Source organism: Cottoperca gobio, chromosome 5, assembly GCF_900634415.1.
Source record: "Cottoperca gobio chromosome 5, fCotGob3.1, whole genome shotgun sequence".
In the NCBI taxonomy this organism is placed as follows: Eukaryota; Metazoa; Chordata; class Actinopteri; order Perciformes; family Bovichtidae; genus Cottoperca; species Cottoperca gobio.
Window position 1 is genome coordinate 12,788,331 of NC_041359.1, and position 19,247 is coordinate 12,807,577.

Below are 19,247 nucleotides of genomic sequence, written 5' to 3' on the forward strand. Positions count from 1 at the left end.
ACAGACACAGTGGCCTGCTTCAGTGTCGTCAAGAGTTGCTTTAAGTCTGTTCAGAGAGACCAGCTCTCAGAGTTTCAGCTCATTTTGCAGCTGGTTCCAAGCAACCGGAGCTGCGTAACTAAACGCCCTTTTCCCCAGTTCAGTACGGACTTTTGGGACAGTTAGAAGAAACAAGTCCTCGGTGAGAAGCCGATACGATCCACCACATTTTCGAATAATGTAGATCCTTAAGTATGGAGGAAGAGCAACCAAGAATAGCCTTATAAATGAGGATGTGCCAGTGTTTCAGTCTACGGGTGGTCAGGGAAGACCATCCAACACGAGCATATAGGGTGCAGTGGTGCGTCAGGGTTTTGAGGTTGGTTATAAATCTCAGTGCCCCGTGGTAGACGGTATCCAGAGAGCTGAGGCACTGAGATGATGCATTCATATAAACGACACCTTCATAGTCTAGCACAGACAGAAACGTTGCAGAGACTAATCTCTTTCTGGACTCGAAAGAAAAACAGGACTTGTCTTTCTGCTATGAATTTATTTTTGTTTTTTATTGCTTTTTGCTAAACTTTGTCATGGTTTTATCTGCAGTATTCATTACTGTTTTTCACAGTCATGTTTGTTTTAACTTGTTATATATGCAATCCACGTTCTTGTTGTAGTGCTCTGTGTGATACAGCAGGGAATAGATAGTTGCATCATGTAAACATGCACAGGCCACACAAAATCATCAGAGATCAGAAGTTGCTTTAAATGTGATGTTTATTCAGGTTTCATCAGTGACAGGTGTTACAGAGCTGTTCTTGAATGGGTCTCATTTGAATGGTCTTGGATAGTTGACCCAGCTCCTAACTTAAAAACAACCAGTATGAAGTTCAACTATGGATAGTTTAAGCCCAGTTGCAGCACTTGCAGCTGTCATCAAACACCAGGCCGGCAGCACAGTGCTGGTCGTAGGTTTGTCCCTTGCTGCACTCATAGAAGTGGTTCTTGTTGGTTGGGTTAGGGAAGAGTCCGTTGGCCTTGCCAGCGCAGAAGCCAGATCCTGTGCTGCCACCGCTGCTACCACCACTGCTGCTGCCGCCACCGCCACCGCTAGGCTGGGGTGGGGCTTGCTTGGTTGGTGCGACTGGAGGCAGGGGGACTGTGCGAGATGTGCAGGCTGAGGAGAGAAATAAAAGAATGTAAAAGATGGAAACAGCCTCATTAGGTTTATTACCAGAAGATATGTGATTCATGCGTACAAGCTCCAGTTCCCAGTCCGCTCTTGATGGTGTTGATCAGGGGGTATTTTCCCTGGCCGCAGAAAGTGCCACTAAAGTCGTCCAGATCCAAACTCCACACCATGGCTCCACCGAAACCACTCTGCTTCAACCACTGAATCTGTAGAGCGGATGAGAGGTGAAACCATGTTTTAAATCACCCTAAAACAAAAAGGTTTGTGACATTAATTAAAATAAGGAAAAACATAACCTCATACCTTAGCCTGGAAGCTCTTAACGTTGTCATATCCGACCCATGTTCCCTGTTTGTATGCATATGGCACATCCTGGGTGCTGTCCCAAGCCTGAGTGGCTCCTTGCTTCAGGAAAGTGCAGATCTGATGGGAGGGAGAGATTTAAAGTGTGGGATCTACACAACACATGTGCATACAGTATCTTGTCCTGTCTTGTAGTCTATAAAAGCACACACAGATTCAGAAAAAGAAGCACAAACCTCATAGTAGGCCCAGAAGCCAGCCTGACGGGTGAAAGGTCCGGCAGCTCCGGCTCCACTGGCGGGAGCTCCCACAGCAGTGTTAGAGGAAGCCAGGCGGAAGGTGTGGCCGTAGGTGGGGAAACCAACCAGCAGCTTCTCAGCTGGGGCACCATTGCTCTTCCAGTAGTTCATAGCATAGTCCTACATAGGAGAGAGTACAGACCAGTGTGAGTATATGTTCTGTAATTTAATTATTATTCATTTACAACAGGAGCCCTCACTCACCACATTGAAGTAGATCATGGATCCCTGGTCAGCGGGGCCCTTGTACAGAGGGCTGTTCTCTCCGACATTGTGCTCCCAAGAACCGTGGAAGTCGTAGGTCATGACGTGGAAGTAATCCAGCAAACTGGCAAACAAGACATGAGGATTCATATTTAGTAATGGCTGTCTTCTATGTAACAAATGTGAGGGTACAGAATGTTTGCATGTGTCTGCTCATCTACTTACGCTCCAATCTCGGCAATCTGGTATCCAGAGTCGATGGTTCCCTTTCCTGCAGAGACTGCGGCAGTCACCATCAGACGGGGACGGTTGGTCTTCTTGCCCTCCGCCTCAAAGGCGCTCAACAGCTCCTACAGATGGGCAAGGAGAGAAACAGTTACAGCTCCTGTATGATTGTATTTTTAATGGCATTTGATGAATATATTTCAACATATAACCGAATATAAAATTCTATGAAATCTCTTAGACGGAGCTCTTAGAAATATAAATACTATAAACAGCATAACCGCAGTAATGGTGGCTTGTATACCGACTGAATTTGTCTATAGCCAGAAATATTATTGCAATATGACCGACCTGGACCAGGACAGTATAGCGCTGCTTATCCTGAGCTGGGGAGCCACGAGATCCAGGGTACTCCCAGTCGATATCCAGACCATCAAACTGGTACTGACGCAGGAACTGGATCACGCTGTTGATGAAGGTCTGACGGTTGGCAGCAGAGGAGACCATAGCTGTGAACCTGGAGACAGGAAGAAAGACAGAGTGCTTCTACCTGTGCTACAAGTTGCTCTGGACGAGAATATTGACCCTCATTTTATTACGACTTACTTCGCAGTACCAAAGTTCCATCCTCCGATGGCCAGAAGAGTCTTCAGGTTGCTGTTCCTGCAAGCAGCAACAACATCCACCTTAACCTCTCACACTTAATCTCTGTATGCATGCTTGTTTCTATTAATGTGTGTTTTCATGTGTGCTGGAGTCGCACTATCGCTATGAACATTTGTGTGTACTAACTCGTTCTTCAGGGCCTGGAACTGTCCGTAGAGTTTCTCATCGTCCCACTCGTAGGTCTTGATCATGTTGCCGTCCATTCCAGCAAAGGCATAGATGAGGTGGTCACAGAGACATGGATCAACATTGGTGGGGAAATACTTACCTGCTCCGGGACGGTACTGTCCCCAGTTAGTGAAATAACAGGAGAGGATGTAGGATGATCCTGCAACAAATTGAACAATAATCTTACATTAGGCTACCTACTTAAATGCATCTATACAAATCACAAAGACACTGAATGGATAAAGGATATAATTACCTAGCTGCACGTGCAGCAGGAGAGCCAGTCCTGCAGAGAGAGGAGTTAGAAGGGTAAGAAGGAGGTTCAGTAGTTAGAATCAATATACATTATGCACAAGATGACATTAAGTTAAAATGTGAAGTAACAAAGTTTGAACGGTTTCTATGAGCAAGGAGCTCAGCTTACCAACGCAGATAAGTAGCTTGCCCATGTTGCTTCTGTACAACAAACTAAGGACCTGCGGACTCTTTTATACTCCACGGTTCCTCCTCATATCTGCATTATTTGCAAACTATGTTTGATGTGTTTTGCTTATTCACCAAAACTTAAAAGTCAAACTCATTCATTTGTTTGGTCAAGACAATTTTTTCATTGAATTGACGCAAAGCACTGATAACCTTCAGGTGCCTTCTGATAATGATATCAGATTAAGTTTACAATTTGCTTCATATTTCCACCAAGTGTTTCAGTATTGTGACTACATTACTAGTTTTTGATTATTTATAATATTTATAAGTAAACCAAATAGTTCGTAGACAGCAAATTTGGATTGCAGAATTTTTTCATTTACATAAGTTGTTTGATACTAATATTTACTCAGTTGTTCTTAAGTTCTTTCCTACATGCCTTATCACCCTGACACATTGTTTAATAACAGTTACCACAGTTGTTCTGTCCCCTGTGCTGTCCGTCATATTGCAATGGAAAGAGGCTTTTTGTCCTTTCCCGTCCTTGAATGTGGTCCAGCAGTTTGGTGATTGTATACGTGACGTGGGAGTGAAATTAGTTTTAGAGACGCTGTGTTGTAGTAATAATAATAATAATACATTTTATTTGTAAAGCGCCCTTCCAAGCTTAAAGCAATCTCAAGGCGCTCTCTAAATCTTTATTAACAGACACTGATTGATAAGGTTTTACACTCAAAGCTGCTATTTATGCTTCAATAATAAAGATATAATCAAATAATATATTTATTCTAGCGACACATTTTCTCTAAAATGATTGATACATTTAAAAACCCATAATTTAATCTACGATAAATGTGAATCTGTAATTTGTACTAAATCATTAAGATTGACAGTCGCATTTTAAAAGGTTTAATTATAGGATGAAAACAGCAAAAGTGCTTCTTAGATGTAGTATTTTGATATGTATGACATTGGGCGATACACAAATAGCATTCAACAAGCAAGCATAAAGTATAACATGATATGTTTTTTCCATTGTTTTAATATCCATATGGAGGTGAATGATTTGAGACTGGATGGAGGTTCAAACGCCATGAATGATGACTACAAAAGGACTGAAACATATTATCATCCTAATTATTCAGCTGTCTCACATTTTAAGTCCTGTTCACATAAGTAGAGTAGTATAGAGTATTTGGTGTGCGATGTATGGTTTTTAATTTACCAATAAAAAAGGCTTTAACTAAGAGTCAACAGCCATGCTAGCAGCTCAGTGAGGCTGTACTTAGACCCAGCAGTGCTGTGTGTGTGTGTGTGTGTGTGTGTGTGTGTGTGTGTGTGTGTGTGTTGCTGTCAGCTGTGGCATGGGCTGCTGCTACGTTTATGGTAAATATATATGACATCTATAGATGTCACGTTGTGGTGTAGGAGAGGACCCAAAAGCAGTTCAGCAGACGATGATATAACAAAAAGCGAGCATTTAATATAAAAAAAGATGAATCCAAAGTACAAAAGTACAAAGTATCAAGGGGCAAACAAGGCCAGGAAACAAAACTGATGGGGAAAGTCGCGGCAGGAAGTCGAGAGAGATCGACGAGACGGGGCTGTTTGCCTCGCTGACTGCCTTCCCCTGTACCGACCTATTTTTGCTGCAAGTAAAGACTGTTTTCCCGTACCCAGTTCTGTCTCTGAGTCAAGGGCATTTGAGTCCTATTCCCTGTGTTCAGTACGTGTTGTTACAGGTGCATGACTGCGTTCATCCTTATCTGGATCCCTGTTGTTGCTGATGAGAGCACAGGGAAGCCCCTGGAAGGAGTGTGCATGTTGTCTTGTATAATACAGGAAGCATTTAAAGCAGGGATTTGAAGGAGATTTTCTTCTGTGTGCCCTACTATGTGTGTATTTTTGTGATCCTGATTGTACCATTCTTTCTACAGCATCTGAAGTCTTTGTGTTCTCCCTCTGAAGGAATGGCATCCCTGCCTGAACGTTCATTGACGAGAACGCTACTCAGAAGAGTGTCAACAAACGATAAGCAAATGTAAAGTTCAGTTATGAGGTATATGGATGTACTGATATGTTACATATAACACACCCATTGTAGGTTAATAAAATAACACGATGACTCTGATAATGTTAGTGATTCAGGAGGAACACACATCACATGTTACTTCATGTGCTTTGAATGTGCTTATGTGTCTTTTCAAACAATCAGTTTTAGTCCAAGTTTAACACCCTCATACAGTATTATCAATAATGCTGCTATCCATGAATTTAAAGGGTCACTTACAATGAACCACTACTGTGATGGTAGGTGTGTGTTTAGTTTTTATCTTTCTTGGTTCAGGACATCTACCTGATTTAAAGGCACCAAATCAAACCCGTTTAAATTAGTTTTCTTACTGTACCTTCACCAAATGTATTTAATTGTTTGAATACCATTTTAAGTTCAAGCTGTTTCCAGACTGTGTCATTCACAGGTTTTGTCTCTTGATTTTGGAAAAAGTTGCAAAAACCTGAATGAAGCTGCTGGTGCTTTCACTGTGTCGGTCAGTGTGATGATGGCCGATACACTAAGTGAGAGTCTGGAACAACATTCCTCCTCCTTTTGAACCGTAATCGCTCCTAAAAACCTCAAATAACTAATACATTATACAGTACATACATTACAGCAATACATTTGTTGCAAGTTTAATGTTGAAGTATTAGTGGGAGAACTTCATAAAGGGACCACAGTTTTTGAGTAAGTAGATGGTGGTATTTCCTTTTCTTTTCTTTTATCTTTACCATTTAGATTTTTTATTTTAAGATGGAGCCACAGGGTAATAAAGTAAGCTGAAGATATTGAGGCAGTATTCATGTTGACAAAAAATAACAATCAAGGAAAAGATTTTATCCAAAGTAGTCGTGTGGGCGCATGTTTTAATTTGAATATGCACTCATTTTAACTTCCATTGTTTCCTTTATTTTATTTATTTATTTATTTATAACCTTTATTTTATTAGATATGTCTCATTGAGATTAAAAATCTCTTTTTCAAGAGAGTCCTGACCAAGATAGGCAGCAAGCACAGTTACAGACAAATCAAAACAGTCACAATCACAACACAATCATAACATTAATCAAAACATTTACAGACACAGTGGCCTGCTTCAGTGTCGTCAAGAGTTGCTTTAAGTCTGTTCAGAGAGACCAGCTCTCTGAGTTTCAGCTCATTTTGCAGGTGGTTCCAAGCAACCGGAGCTGCGTAACTAAACGCCCTTTTCCCCAGTTCAGTACGGACTTTTGGGACAGTTAGAAGAAACAAGTCCTCGGTGAGAAGCCGATACGATCCACCACATTTTCGAATAATGTAGATCCTTAAGTATGGAGGAAGAGCAACCAAGAATAGCCTTATAAATGAGGATGTGCCAGTGTTCCAGTCTACGGGTGGTCAGGGAAGACCATCCAACACGAGCATATAGGGTGCAGTGGTGCGTCAGGGTTTTGAGGTTGGTTATAAATCTCAGTGCCCCGTGGTAGACGGTATCCAGAGAGCTGAGGCACTGAGATGATGCATTCATATAAACGACACCTTCATAGTCTAGCACAGACAGAAACGTTGCAGAGACTAATCTCTTTCTGGACTCGAAAGAAAAACAGGACTTGTCTTTCTGCTATGAATTTATTTTTGTTTTTTACTGCTTTTTGCTAAACTTTGTCATGGTTTTATCTGCAGTATTCATTACTGTTTTTCACAGTCATGTTTGTTTTAACTTGTTATATATGCAATCCACGTTCTTGTTGTAGTGCTCTGTGTGATACAGCAGGGAATAGATAGTTGCATCATGTAAACATGCACAGACCACACAAAATCATCAGAGATCAGAAGTTGCTTTAAATGTGATGTTTATTCAGGTTTCATCAGTGACAGGTGTTACAGAGCTGTTCTTGAATGGGTCTCATTTGAATGGTCTTGGATAGTTGACCCAGCTCCTAACTTAAAAACAACCAGTATGAAGTTCAACTATGGATAGTTTAAGCCCAGTTGCAGCACTTGCAGCTGTCATCAAACACCAGGCCGGCAGCACAGTGCTGGTCGTAGGTTTGTCCCATGCTGCACTCATAGAAGTGGTTCTTGTTGGTTGGGTCAGGGAAGAGTCCGTTGGCCTTGCCAGCGCAGAAGCCAGATCCTGTGCTGCCACCGCTGCTACCACCACTGCTGCTGCCGCCACCGCCACCGCTAGGCTGGGGTGGGGCTTGCTTGGTTGGTGCGACTGGAGGCAGGGGGACTGTGCGAGATGTGCAGGCTGAGGAGAGAAATAAAAGAATGTAAAAGATGGAAACAGCCTCATTAGGTTTATTACCAGAAGATATGTGATTCATGCGTACAAGCTCCAGTTCCCAGTCCGCTCTTGATGGTGTTGATCAGGGGGTATTTTCCCTGGCCGCAGAAAGTGCCACTGAAGTCGTCCAGATCCAAACTCCACACCATGGCTCCACCGAAACCGCTCTGCTTCAACCACTGAATCTGTAGAGCGGATGAGAGGTGAAACCATGTTTTAAATCACCCTAAAACAAAAAGGTTTGTGACATTAATTAAAATAAGGAAAAACATAACCTCATACCTTAGCCTGGAAGCTCTTAACGTTGTCATATCCGACCCATGTTCCCTGTTTGTATGCATATGGCACATCCTGGGTGCTGTCCCAAGCCTGAGTGGCTCCTTGCTTCAGGAAAGTGCAGATCTGATGGGAGGGAGAGATTTAAAGTGTGGGATCTACACAACACATGTGCATACAGTATCTTGTCCTGTCTTGTAGTCTATAAAAGCACACACAGATTCAGAAAAAGAAGCACAAACCTCATAGTAGGCCCAGAAGCCAGCCTGACGGGTGAAAGGTCCGGCAGCTCCGGCTCCACTGGCGGGAGCTCCCACAGCAGTGTTAGAGGAAGCCAGGCGGAAGGTGTGGCCGTAGGTGGGGAAACCAACCAGCAGCTTCTCAGCTGGGGCACCATTGCTCTTCCAGTAGTTCATAGCATAGTCCTACACAGGAGAGAGTACAGACCAGTGTGAGTATATGTTCTGTAATTTAATTATTATTCATTTACAACAGGAGCCCTCACTCACCACATTGAAGTAGATCATGGATCCCTGGTCAGCGGGGCCCTTGTACAGAGGGCTGTTCTCTCCGACATTGTGCTCCCAAGAACCGTGGAAGTCGTAGGTCATGACGTGGAAGTAATCCAGCAAACTGGCAAACAAGACATGAGGATTCATATTTAGTAATGGCTGTCTTCTATGTAACAAATGTGAGGGTACAGAATGTTTGCATGTGTCTGCTCATCTACTTACGCTCCAATCTCGGCAATCTGGTATCCAGAGTCGATGGTTCCCTTTCCTGCAGAGACTGCGGCAGTCACCATCAGACGGGGACGGTTGGTCTTCTTGCCCTCCGCCTCAAAGGCGCTCAACAGCTCCTACAGATGGGCAAGGAGAGAAACAGTTACAGCTCCTGTATGATTGTATTTTTAATGGCATTTGATGAATATATTTCAACATATAACCGAATATAAAATTCTATGAAATCTCTTAGACGGAGCTCTTAGAAATATAAATACTATAAACAGCATAACCACAGTAATGGTGGCTTGTATACCGACTGAATTTGTCTATAGCCAGAAATATTATTGCAATATGACCGACCTGGACCAGGACAGTATAGCGCTGCTTATCCTGAGCTGGGGAGCCACGAGATCCAGGGTACTCCCAGTCGATATCCAGACCATCAAACTGGTACTGACGCAGGAACTGGATCACGCTGTTGATGAAGGTCTGACGGTTGGCAGCAGAGGAGACCATAGCTGTGAACCTGGAGACAGGAAGAAAGACAGAGTGCTTCTACCTGTGCTACAAGTTGCTCTGGACGAGAATATTGACCCTCATTTTATTACGACTTACTTCGCAGTACCAAAGTTCCATCCTCCGATGGCCAGAAGAGTCTTCAGGTTGCTGTTCCTGCAAGCAGCAACAACATCCACCTTAACCTCTCACACTTAATCTCTGTATGCATGCTTGTTTCTATTAATGTGTGTTTTCATGTGTGCTGGAGTCGCACTATCGCTATGAACATTTGTGTGTACTAACTCGTTCTTCAGGGCCTGGAACTGTCCGTAGAGTTTCTCATCGTCCCACTCGTAGGTCTTGATCATGTTGCTGTCCATTCCAGCAAAGGCATAGATGAGGTGGTCACAGAGACATGGATCAACGTTGGTGGGGAAATACTTACCTGCTCCGGGACGGTACTGTCCCCAGTTAGTGAAATAACAGGAGAGGATGTAGGATGATCCTGCAACAAATTGAACAATAATCTTACATTAGGCTACCTACTTAAATGCATCTATACAAATCACAAAGACACTGAATGGATAAAGGATATAATTACCTAGCTGCACGTGCAGCAGGAGAGCCAGTCCTGCAGAGAGAGGAGTTAGAAGGGTAAGAAGGAGGTTCAGTAGTTAGAATCAATATACATTATGCACAAGATGACATTAAGTTAAAATGTGAAGTAACAAAGTTTGAACGGTTTCTATGAGCAAGGAGCTCAGCTTACCAACGCAGATAAGTAGCTTGCCCATGTTGCTTCTGTACAACAAACTAAGGACCTGCGGACTCTTTTATACTCCACGGTTCCTCCTCATATCTGCATTATTTGCAAACTATGTTTGATGTGTTTTGCTTATTCACCAAAACTTAAAAGTCAAACTCATTCATTTGTTTGGTCAAGACAATTTTTTCATTGAATTGACGCAAAGCACTGATAACCTTCAGGTGCCTTCTGATAATGATATCATCAGATTAAAATTGATATTTTCAAGGTCATTGTTGTTGTTCAAAAAGTGCAGGAAGCTCCAACGTTTTAAATTAACTTCTTAAGTTTACAATGTTTTTCATATTTCCACCAAGTGTTTCAGTATTGTGACTACATTACTAGTTTTTGATTATTTCTAATATTTATAAGTAAACCAAATAGTTCTTAGACAGCAAATTTTGGTTGCATAATTTTTCGTTTACATAAGTTGTTTGATACTAATATTTACTCAGTTGTTCTTAAGTTCTTTCCTACATGCCTTATCACCCTGACACATTGTTTAATAAGAATGATCACAGTTTTGTGTGTGTGTGTGTGTGTGTGTGTGTGTGTGTGTGTGTGTGTGTGTGTCTGTATTTGTTGAATGTGATAAATCTGAATCTGTATGTCACAAAAAAAATATATTGTCATAAATGTCATTGTATTATGCCATCGAATATTCATTACAAAATCATAGTAGAGTATGTCATACAAATGTCATTAACAAATGTAATTATGTAGTTAGGGATCTTGAATATACAGCATGGATTTCTGTTGTTGAGTTGTTTCAGTCCGGATATTTTCTTATAATGCATTACAGGAGGGAACTGTCTGATTCAAGACATTGAGATGATGATTAGAAAAAAAGAGCCCCTGCATCCTTCTTGTGAGTAGAACCTCTCTTTTATTCTGTGTTTTTATTGTACTGTAGAAATACCACCTTTAACAGACACATAAGGCATTTTTTTGTAGGAATTGTACAGATACAGGCCTCTGTAAAACATTACAGCTATTGTTTTGAAAAGAGCTCCACAAATGAAATGTCTTTGCTTATTGTTTGTTATGTTAATTGAATAATTATGCTGATTTAAGAGTTTTTATTTCAGTCAGTTGACTTACAATAAATTGTAATCAGAGAAGTAATCAGAATTCAGAGATTCAGAGGCTAATCCCCAGCATAACAAACTCATAGCTGAACATAAGGTCAAGTAAACTCAACAAAACCAAAAGCTTGGCTCATAAATATGAGGCTGGGGTGGTGGACAGAGTTGCTGGAGAAAACATCTTTGACATGGTGGATTCAGGCTATAAAGGCTCTGTACGCTTGTATGAAAATGACTGGATGTTATGTTAACCAATAACTTTGTTGTTTAGGTGATCCTGGTCTGGTCTTTCATTACCTTTGTGCCCCCCACCTATGGAAAGATTCAGTACCCAGACTGGGGTTTTGCACTGTGCCGGTGCTGTAAGGGTTCCTGTTGTCCGTTAAATGTTTATTGTTGTGTATACTTCCTGTTTTATTTTGTGTTACTTACCTCTCCTCTTGTTTCAGTGTCTCCACTTCCTGCCCCATGTGTTTCCCATCTGTCATTAGTGATTCCACCTGTGTCTCGTTATCCCGCCCACTTCCTGGTGTATATAGTCTGTGTGTTTTGTTCCCCTTGATGCCAGTTCGTCTTCATACCTCTGTGTCGTAGTTTCGAGCGGTTGTCCCATGTTTTCTGTCTTTTTCTTCCTGGTTTCCCCGATCGTGACACTGCCTTCGCCTACTCCTTTTATGTTTTGTTTGCCTCGTTGACTGCCTTCCCCTGTACCGACCTATTTTTGCTGCAAGTAAAGACTGCTTTCCCGTGCCCAGTTCTGTCTCTGAGTCAAGGGCATTTGAGTCCTATTCCCTGTGTTCAGTATGTGTCGTTACAGGTGCATGACTGCGTTCATCCTTATCTGGATCCCTGTTGTTGCTGATGAGAGCACAGGGAAGCCCCTGGAAGGAGTGCATGTTGTCTTGTATAATACAGGAAGCATTTAAAGCAGTGATTTGAAGGAGATTTTCTTCTGTGTGCCCTACTATGTGTGTATTTTTGTGAATCTGATTGTACCATTCTTTCTACAGCATCTGAAGTCTTTGTGTTCTCCCTCTGAGGAATGGCATCCCTGCCTGAACATTCATTGAGGAGAACGCTACTCAGAAGAGTGTCAACAAACGATAAGCAAATGTAAATTCCAGTTATGAGGTATATGGATGTACTGATATGTTACATATAACACACCCATTGTAGGTTAATAAAATAACACGATGACTCTGATAATGTTAGTGATTCAGGAGGAACACACATCACATGTTACTTCATGTGCTTTGAATGTTGTTCTGCCATTACAGCGCGTATCCCTATGCGTAGCTAGACAGTTAGCTAACATTCAAAAGTCCTCCAATAAAGATGCAAGGTTTGCTTTCTTGACTTTACTGTTCTTCTTTTAGTTTGTAAAACTGTAACAATACAGAAATAAAACACACATAAGTATGCAGGCTTTACATAACATATAAGTAGCACTGTACAAACGACACACATACTACTATTAAAAGAATTAGCTATCATTAGCATCACTATTAGCTAGAAATAGCACAGATCGCCATTAGCTAAATTAGCACACATTAAACTAGCTTCAGACCAAAAGTTACAAACTTCAAACATTCTGCACATTACACATCCAAATTGCACATGAATAACTCACAGACAAATAGTCTCCAAGGCTCAAGCATCACAGACACAAACGCAGTTTACGTGACATCTCTGCTCCATGTGTTGATCTCCGTGCTCTATTTACAAAGATCCTCACAAAGTAGCGATCGCTCACTCTGACATGCCCCCAGCAAACCAACAAACCATGGAGCACTCACTCTGAGCCAAAAAACATGTCCCAACACTATATAATCAGAAATATGGACAGCACAAATGTGCTTATGTGTCTTTTCAAACAGTCCGTTTTAGTCAGAGCTTAACACCCTCATACAGTATTATCAATAATGCTGCTATCCATGAATTTAAAGGGTCACTTACAATGAACCACTACTGTGATGGTAGGTGTGTGTTAAGTTTTTATCTTTCTTGGTTCAGGACATCTACCTGATTTAAAGGCACCAAATCAAACCCGTTTAAATTAGTTTTCTTACTGTACCTTCACCAAATGTATTTAATTGTTTGAATACCATTTTAAGTTCAAGCTGTTTACAGACTGTGTCATTCACAGGTTTTGTCTCTTGATTTTGGAAAAAGTTGCAAAAACCTGAATGAAGCTGCTGGTGCTTTCACTGTGTCGGTCAGTGTGATGATGGCCGATACACTAAGTGAGAGTCTGGAACAACATTCCTCCTCCTTTTGAACCGTAATCGCTCCTAAAAACCTCAAATAACTAATACATTATACAGTACATACATTACAGCAATACATTTGTTGCAAGTTTCATGTTGAAGTATTAGTGGGAGAACTTCATAAAGGGACCACAGTTTTTGAGTAAGTAGATGGTGGTATTTCCTTTTCTTTTCTTTTATCTTTACCATTTAGATTTTTTATTTTAAGATGGAGCCACAGGGTAATAAAGTAAGCAGAAGATATTGAGGCAGTATTCATGTTGACAAAAAATAGCAATCAAGGAAAAGATTTTATTCAAAGTAGTCGTGTGGGCGCATGTTTTAATTTGAATATGCACTCATTTTAACTTCCATTGTTTCCTTTATTTTATTTATTTATTTATTTATAACCTTTATTTTATTAGATATGTCTCATTGAGATTAAAAATCTCTTTTTCAAGAGAGTCCTGACCAAGATAGGCAGCAAGCACAGTTACAGACAAATCAAAACAGTCACAATCATAACATTAATGAAAACATTTACAGACACAGTGGCCTACTTCAGTGTCGTCAAGAGTTGCTTTAAGTCTGTTCAGAGAGACCAGCTCTCTGAGTTTCAGCTCATTTTGCAGGTGGTTCCAAGCAACCGGAGCTGCGTAACTAAACGCCCTTTTCCCCAGTTCAGTACGGACTTTTGGGACAGTTAGAAGAAACAAGTCCTCGGTGAGAAGCCGATACGATCCACCACATTTTCGAATAATGTAGATCCTTAAGTATGGAGGAAGAGCAACCAAGAATAGCCTTATAAATGAGGATGTGCCAGTGTTCCAGTCTACGGGTGGTCAGGGAAGACCATCCAACACGAGCATATAGGGTGCAGTGGTGCGTCAGGGTTTTGAGGTTGGTTATAAATCTCAGTGCCCCGTGGTAGACGGTATCCAGAGAGCTGAGGCACTGAGATGATGCATTCATATAAACGACACCTTCATAGTCTAGCACAGACAGAAACGTTGCAGAGACTAATCTCTTTCTGGACTCGAAAGAAAAACAGGACTTGTCTTTCTGCTATGAATTTATTTTTGTTTTTTACTGCTTTTTGCTAAACTTTGTCATGGTTTTATCTGCAGTATTCATTACTGTTTTTCACAGTCATGTTTGTTTTAACTTGTTATATATGCAATCCACGTTCTTGTTGTAGTGCTCTGTGTGATACAGCAGGGAATAGATAGTTGCATCATGTAAACATGCACAGGACCACACAAAATCATCAGAGATCAGAAGTTGCTTTAAATGTGATGTTTATTCAGGTTTCATCAGTGACAGGTGTTACAGAGCTGTTCTTGAATGGGTCTCATTTGAATGGTCTTGGATAGTTGACCCAGCTCCTAACTTAAAAACAACCAGTATGAAGTTCAACTATGGATAGTTTAAGCCCAGTTGCAGCACTTGCAGCTGTCATCGAACACCAGGCCGGCAGCACAGTGCTGGTCGTAGGTTTGTCCCATGCTGCACTCATAGAAGTGGTTCTTGTTGGTTGGGTCAGGGAAGAGTCCGTTGGCCTTGCCAGCGCAGAAGCCAGATCCTGTGCTGCCACCGCTGCTACCACCACTGCTGCTGCCGCCACCGCCACCGCTAGGCTGGGGTGGGGCTTGCTTGGTTGGTGCGATTGGAGGCAGGGGGACTGTGCGAGAAGTGCAGGCTGAGGAGAGAAATAAAAGAATGTAAAAGATGGAAACAGCCTCATTAGGTTTATTACCAGAAGATATGTGATTCATGCGTACAAGCTCCAGTTCCCAGTCCGCTCTTGATGGTGTTGATCAGGGGGTATTTTCCCTGGCCGCAGAAAGTGCCACTGAAGTCGTCCAGATCCAAACTCCACACCATGGCTCCACCGAAACCGCTCTGCTTCAACCACTGAATCTGTAGAGCGGATGAGAGGTGAAACCATGTTTTAAATCACCCTAAAACAAAAAGGTTTGTGACATTAATTAAAATAAGGAAAAACATAACCTCATACCTTAGCCTGGAAGCTCTTAACGTTGTCATATCCGACCCATGTTCCCTGTTTGTATGCATATGGCACATCCTGGGTGCTGTCCCAAGCCTGAGTGGCTCCTTGCTTCAGGAAAGTGCAGATCTGATGGGAGGGAGAGATTTAAAGTGTGGGATCTACACAACACATGTGCATACAGTATCTTGTCCTGTCTTGTAGTCTATAAAAGCACACACAGATTCAGAAAAAGAAGCACAAACCTCATAGTAGGCCCAGAAGCCAGCCTGACGGGTGAAAGGTCCAGCAGCTCCGGCTCCACTGGCGGGAGCTCCCACAGCAGTGTTAGAGGAAGCCAGGCGGAAGGTGTGGCCGTAGGTGGGGAAACCAACCAGCAGCTTCTCAGCTGGGGCACCATTGCTCTTCCAGTAGTTCATAGCATAGTCCTACACAGGAGAGAGTACAGACCAGTGTGAGTATATGTTCTGTAATTTAATTATTATTCATTTACAACAGGAGCCCTCACTCACCACATTGAAGTAGATCATGGATCCCTGGTCAGCGGGGCCCTTGTACAGAGGGCTGTTCTCTCCGACATTGTGCTCCCAAGAACCGTGGAAGTCGTAGGTCATGACGTGGAAGTAATCCAGCAAACTGGCAAACAAGACATGAGGATTCATATTTAGTAATGGCTGTCTTCTATGTAACAAATGTGAGGGTACAGAATGTTTGCATGTGTCTGCTCATCTACTTACGCTCCAATCTCGGCAATCTGGTATCCAGAGTCGATGGTTCCCTTTCCTGCAGAGACTGCGGCAGTCACCATCAGACGGGGACGGTTGGTCTTCTTGCCCTCCGCCTCAAAGGCGCTCAACAGCTCCTACAGAATGGGCAAGGAGAGAAACAGTTACAGCTCCTGTATGATTGTATTTTTAATGGCATTTGATGAATATATTTCAACATATAACCGAATATAAAATTCTATGAAATCTCTTAGACGGAGCTCTTAGAAATATAAATACTATAAACAGCATAACCGCAGTAATGGTGGCTTGTATACCGACTGAATTTGTCTATAGCCAGACATATTATTGCAATATGACCGACCTGGACCAGGACAGTATAGCGCTGCTTATCCTGAGCTGGGGAGCCACGAGATCCAGGGTACTCCCAGTCGATATCCAGACCATCAAACTGGTACTGACGCAGGAACTGGATCACGCTGTTGATGAAGGTCTGACGGTTGGCAGCAGAGGAGACCATAGCTGTGAACCTGGAGACAGGAAGAAAGACAGAGTGCTTCTACCTGTGCTACAAGTTGCTCTGGACGAGAATATTGACCCTCATTTTATTACGACTTACTTCGCAGTACCAAAGTTCCATCCTCCGATGGCCAGAAGAGTCTTCAGGTTGCTGTTCCTGCAAGCAGCAACAACATCCACCTTAACCTCTCACACTTAATCTCTGTATGCATGCTTGTTTCTATTAATGTGTGTTTTCATGTGTGCTGGAGTCGCACTATCGCTATGAACATTTGTGTGTACTAACTCGTTCTTCAGGGCCTGGAACTGTCCGTAGAGTTTCTCATCGTCCCACTCGTAGGTCTTGATCATGTTGCTGTCCATTCCAGCAAAGGCATAGATGAGGTGGTCACAGAGACATGGATCAACAGTTGGTGGGGAAATACTTACCTGCTCCGGGACGGTACTGTCCCCAGTTAGTGAAATAACAGGAGAGGATGTAGGATGATCCTGCAACAAATTGAACAATAATCTTACATTAGGCTACCTACTTAAATGCATCTATACAAATCACAAAGACACTGAATGGATAAAGGATATAATTACCTAGCTGCACGTGCAGCAGGAGAGCCAGTCCTGCAGAGAGAGGAGTTAGAAGGGTAAGAAGGAGGTTCAGTAGTTAGAATCAATATACATTATGCACAAGATGACATTAAGTTAAAATGTGAAGTAACAAAGTTTGAACGGTTTCTATGAGCAAGGAGCTCAGCTTACCAACGCAGATAAGTAGCTTGCCCATGTTGCTTCTGTACAACAAACTAAGGACCTGCGGACTCTTTTATACTCCACGGTTCCTCCTCATATCTGCATTATTTGCAAACTATGTTTGATGTGTTTTGCTTATTCACCAAAACTTAAAAGTCAAACTCATTCATTTGTTTGGTCAAGACAATTTTTTCATTGAATTGACGCAAAGCACTGATAACCTTCAGGTGCCTTCTGATAATGATATCAGATTAAGTTTACAATTTGCTTCATATTTCCACCAAGTGTTTCAGTATTGTGACTACATTACTAGTTTTTGATTATTTATAATATTTATAAGTAAACCAAATAGTTCGTAGACAGCAAATTCGGATTGAATAATTTTTTCATTTACATAAGTTGTTTGATACTAATATTTACTCAGTTGTTCTTAAGTTCTTTCCTACATGCCTTATCACCCTGACACATTGTTTAATAACAGTTACCACAGTTGTTCTGTCCCCTGTGCTGTCCGTCATATTGCAATGGAAAGAGGCTTTTTGTCCTTTCCCGTCCTTGAATGTGGTCCAGCAGTTTGGTGATTGTATACGTGACGTGGGAGTGAAATTAGTTTTAGAGACGCTGTGTTGTAGTAATAATAATAATAATACATTTTATTTGTAAAGCGCCCTTCCAAGCTTAAAGCAATCTCAAGGCGCTCTCTAAATCTTTATTAACAGACACTGATTGATAAGGTTTTACACTCAAAGCTGCTATTTATGCTTCAATAATAAAGATATAATCAAATAATATATTTATTCTAGCGACACATTTTCTCTAAAATGATTGATACATTTAAAAACCCATAATTTAATCTACGATAAATGTGAATCTGTAATTTGTACTAAATCATTAAGATTGACAGTCGCATTTTAAAAGGTTTAATTATAGGATGAAAACAGCAAAAGTGCTTCTTAGATGTAGTATTTTGATATGTATGACATTGGGCGATACACAAATAGCATTCAACAAGCAAGCATAAAGTATAACATGATATGTTTTTTCCATTGTTTTAATATCCATATGGAGGTGAATGATTTGAGACTGGATGGAGGTTCAAACGCCATGAATGATGACTACAAAAGGACTGAAACATATTATCATCCTAATTATTCAGCTGTCTCACATTTTAAGTCCTTTTCACATAAGTAGAGTAGTATAGAGTATTTGGTGTGCGATGTATGGTTTTTAATTTACCAATAAAAAAGGCTTTAACTAAGAGTCAACAGCCATGCTAGCAGCTCAGTGAGGCTGTGCTTAGACCCAGCAGTGCTTTGAGATACATGTTAATGTCAGCATGCGACAGTAACATGCTCACAATGACAATGCTAACATGCTAATGTTTAGTAGTGACCTGCTGGTGGCACTAAAAAGTCACGGGATCACCACATTCATTAGGATTAATCCTCTGGAATTGATAATCCTCCTAATTTGTTGGTAATCCATTTAATAGTTATCGACTGAAGTGGTTGACCAACCGATATTGTTATAGCACAACACTGAGCCAACACTGAGCCAGTGTGTGGATTGCTAAACTACAGGTTTCCACACAATGCCCTAAAATGCCATTTCCAATAAACACATAATCACCTCTGAACAGCTCAGCCCATCCCTGCTTTCAATTGGTTTTCACTCTAAATATAATTTGAGTGTCAGCAGCAGTATTAACCCTACGAACAACAGCTCAGTGCTAAAGTACTGGATAGTCACAGTGTGAAAAATATCAACCATTGCATGAGAGTTTCAGCATACTGCCATTCATTCGACCCATACTGCAGTCTATACGTATA

At 41.5% G+C, this 19,247-nt stretch overlaps 3 protein-coding genes across 3 annotated transcripts; all 3 read right to left on the reverse strand.

Moving 5' to 3' along the window:
* Nucleotides 1-884: 884 nt before the first annotated feature.
* Nucleotides 885-3,485, reverse strand: LOC115008224 (acidic mammalian chitinase-like). Its single transcript, XM_029431670.1, has 11 exons — nucleotides 3,461-3,485; nucleotides 3,293-3,322; nucleotides 2,995-3,196; nucleotides 2,809-2,865; nucleotides 2,554-2,719; nucleotides 2,203-2,327; nucleotides 1,978-2,101; nucleotides 1,711-1,893; nucleotides 1,475-1,594; nucleotides 1,239-1,377; nucleotides 885-1,156 (listed from the first exon to the last, which is right to left on the reverse strand). The coding sequence occupies exons 1-11, from the start codon at nucleotides 3,483-3,485 to the stop codon at nucleotides 885-887; spliced, it is 1,443 nt and encodes a 480-aa protein (XP_029287530.1).
* A 3,953-nt stretch (nucleotides 3,486-7,438) lies between these two features.
* LOC115008209 (acidic mammalian chitinase-like) lies at nucleotides 7,439-11,544 on the reverse strand. The gene is made up of 11 exons (XM_029431642.1): nucleotides 11,474-11,544; nucleotides 9,888-9,917; nucleotides 9,590-9,791; nucleotides 9,404-9,460; nucleotides 9,149-9,314; nucleotides 8,798-8,922; nucleotides 8,573-8,696; nucleotides 8,306-8,488; nucleotides 8,070-8,189; nucleotides 7,834-7,972; nucleotides 7,439-7,751 (listed from the first exon to the last, which is right to left on the reverse strand). Exons 3-11 carry the CDS (start codon nucleotides 9,664-9,666, stop codon nucleotides 7,480-7,482), a joined length of 1,263 nt encoding a protein of 420 aa, XP_029287502.1. The 5' UTR covers nucleotides 9,667-9,791; nucleotides 9,888-9,917; nucleotides 11,474-11,544; the 3' UTR covers nucleotides 7,439-7,479.
* Nucleotides 11,545-14,777: 3,233 nt separating this feature from the next.
* Nucleotides 14,778-17,452, reverse strand: LOC115008928 (acidic mammalian chitinase-like). Its single transcript, XM_029432838.1, is given in 12 exon segments — nucleotides 14,778-15,121; nucleotides 15,204-15,342; nucleotides 15,440-15,559; nucleotides 15,676-15,858; nucleotides 15,943-16,066; nucleotides 16,168-16,292; nucleotides 16,520-16,685; nucleotides 16,775-16,831; nucleotides 16,961-17,082; nucleotides 17,084-17,163; nucleotides 17,260-17,289; nucleotides 17,428-17,452. Coding segments are annotated over 12 exon segments (1,443 nt in total). The 3' UTR covers nucleotides 14,778-14,849.
* Nucleotides 17,453-19,247: the final 1,795 nt, after the last annotated feature.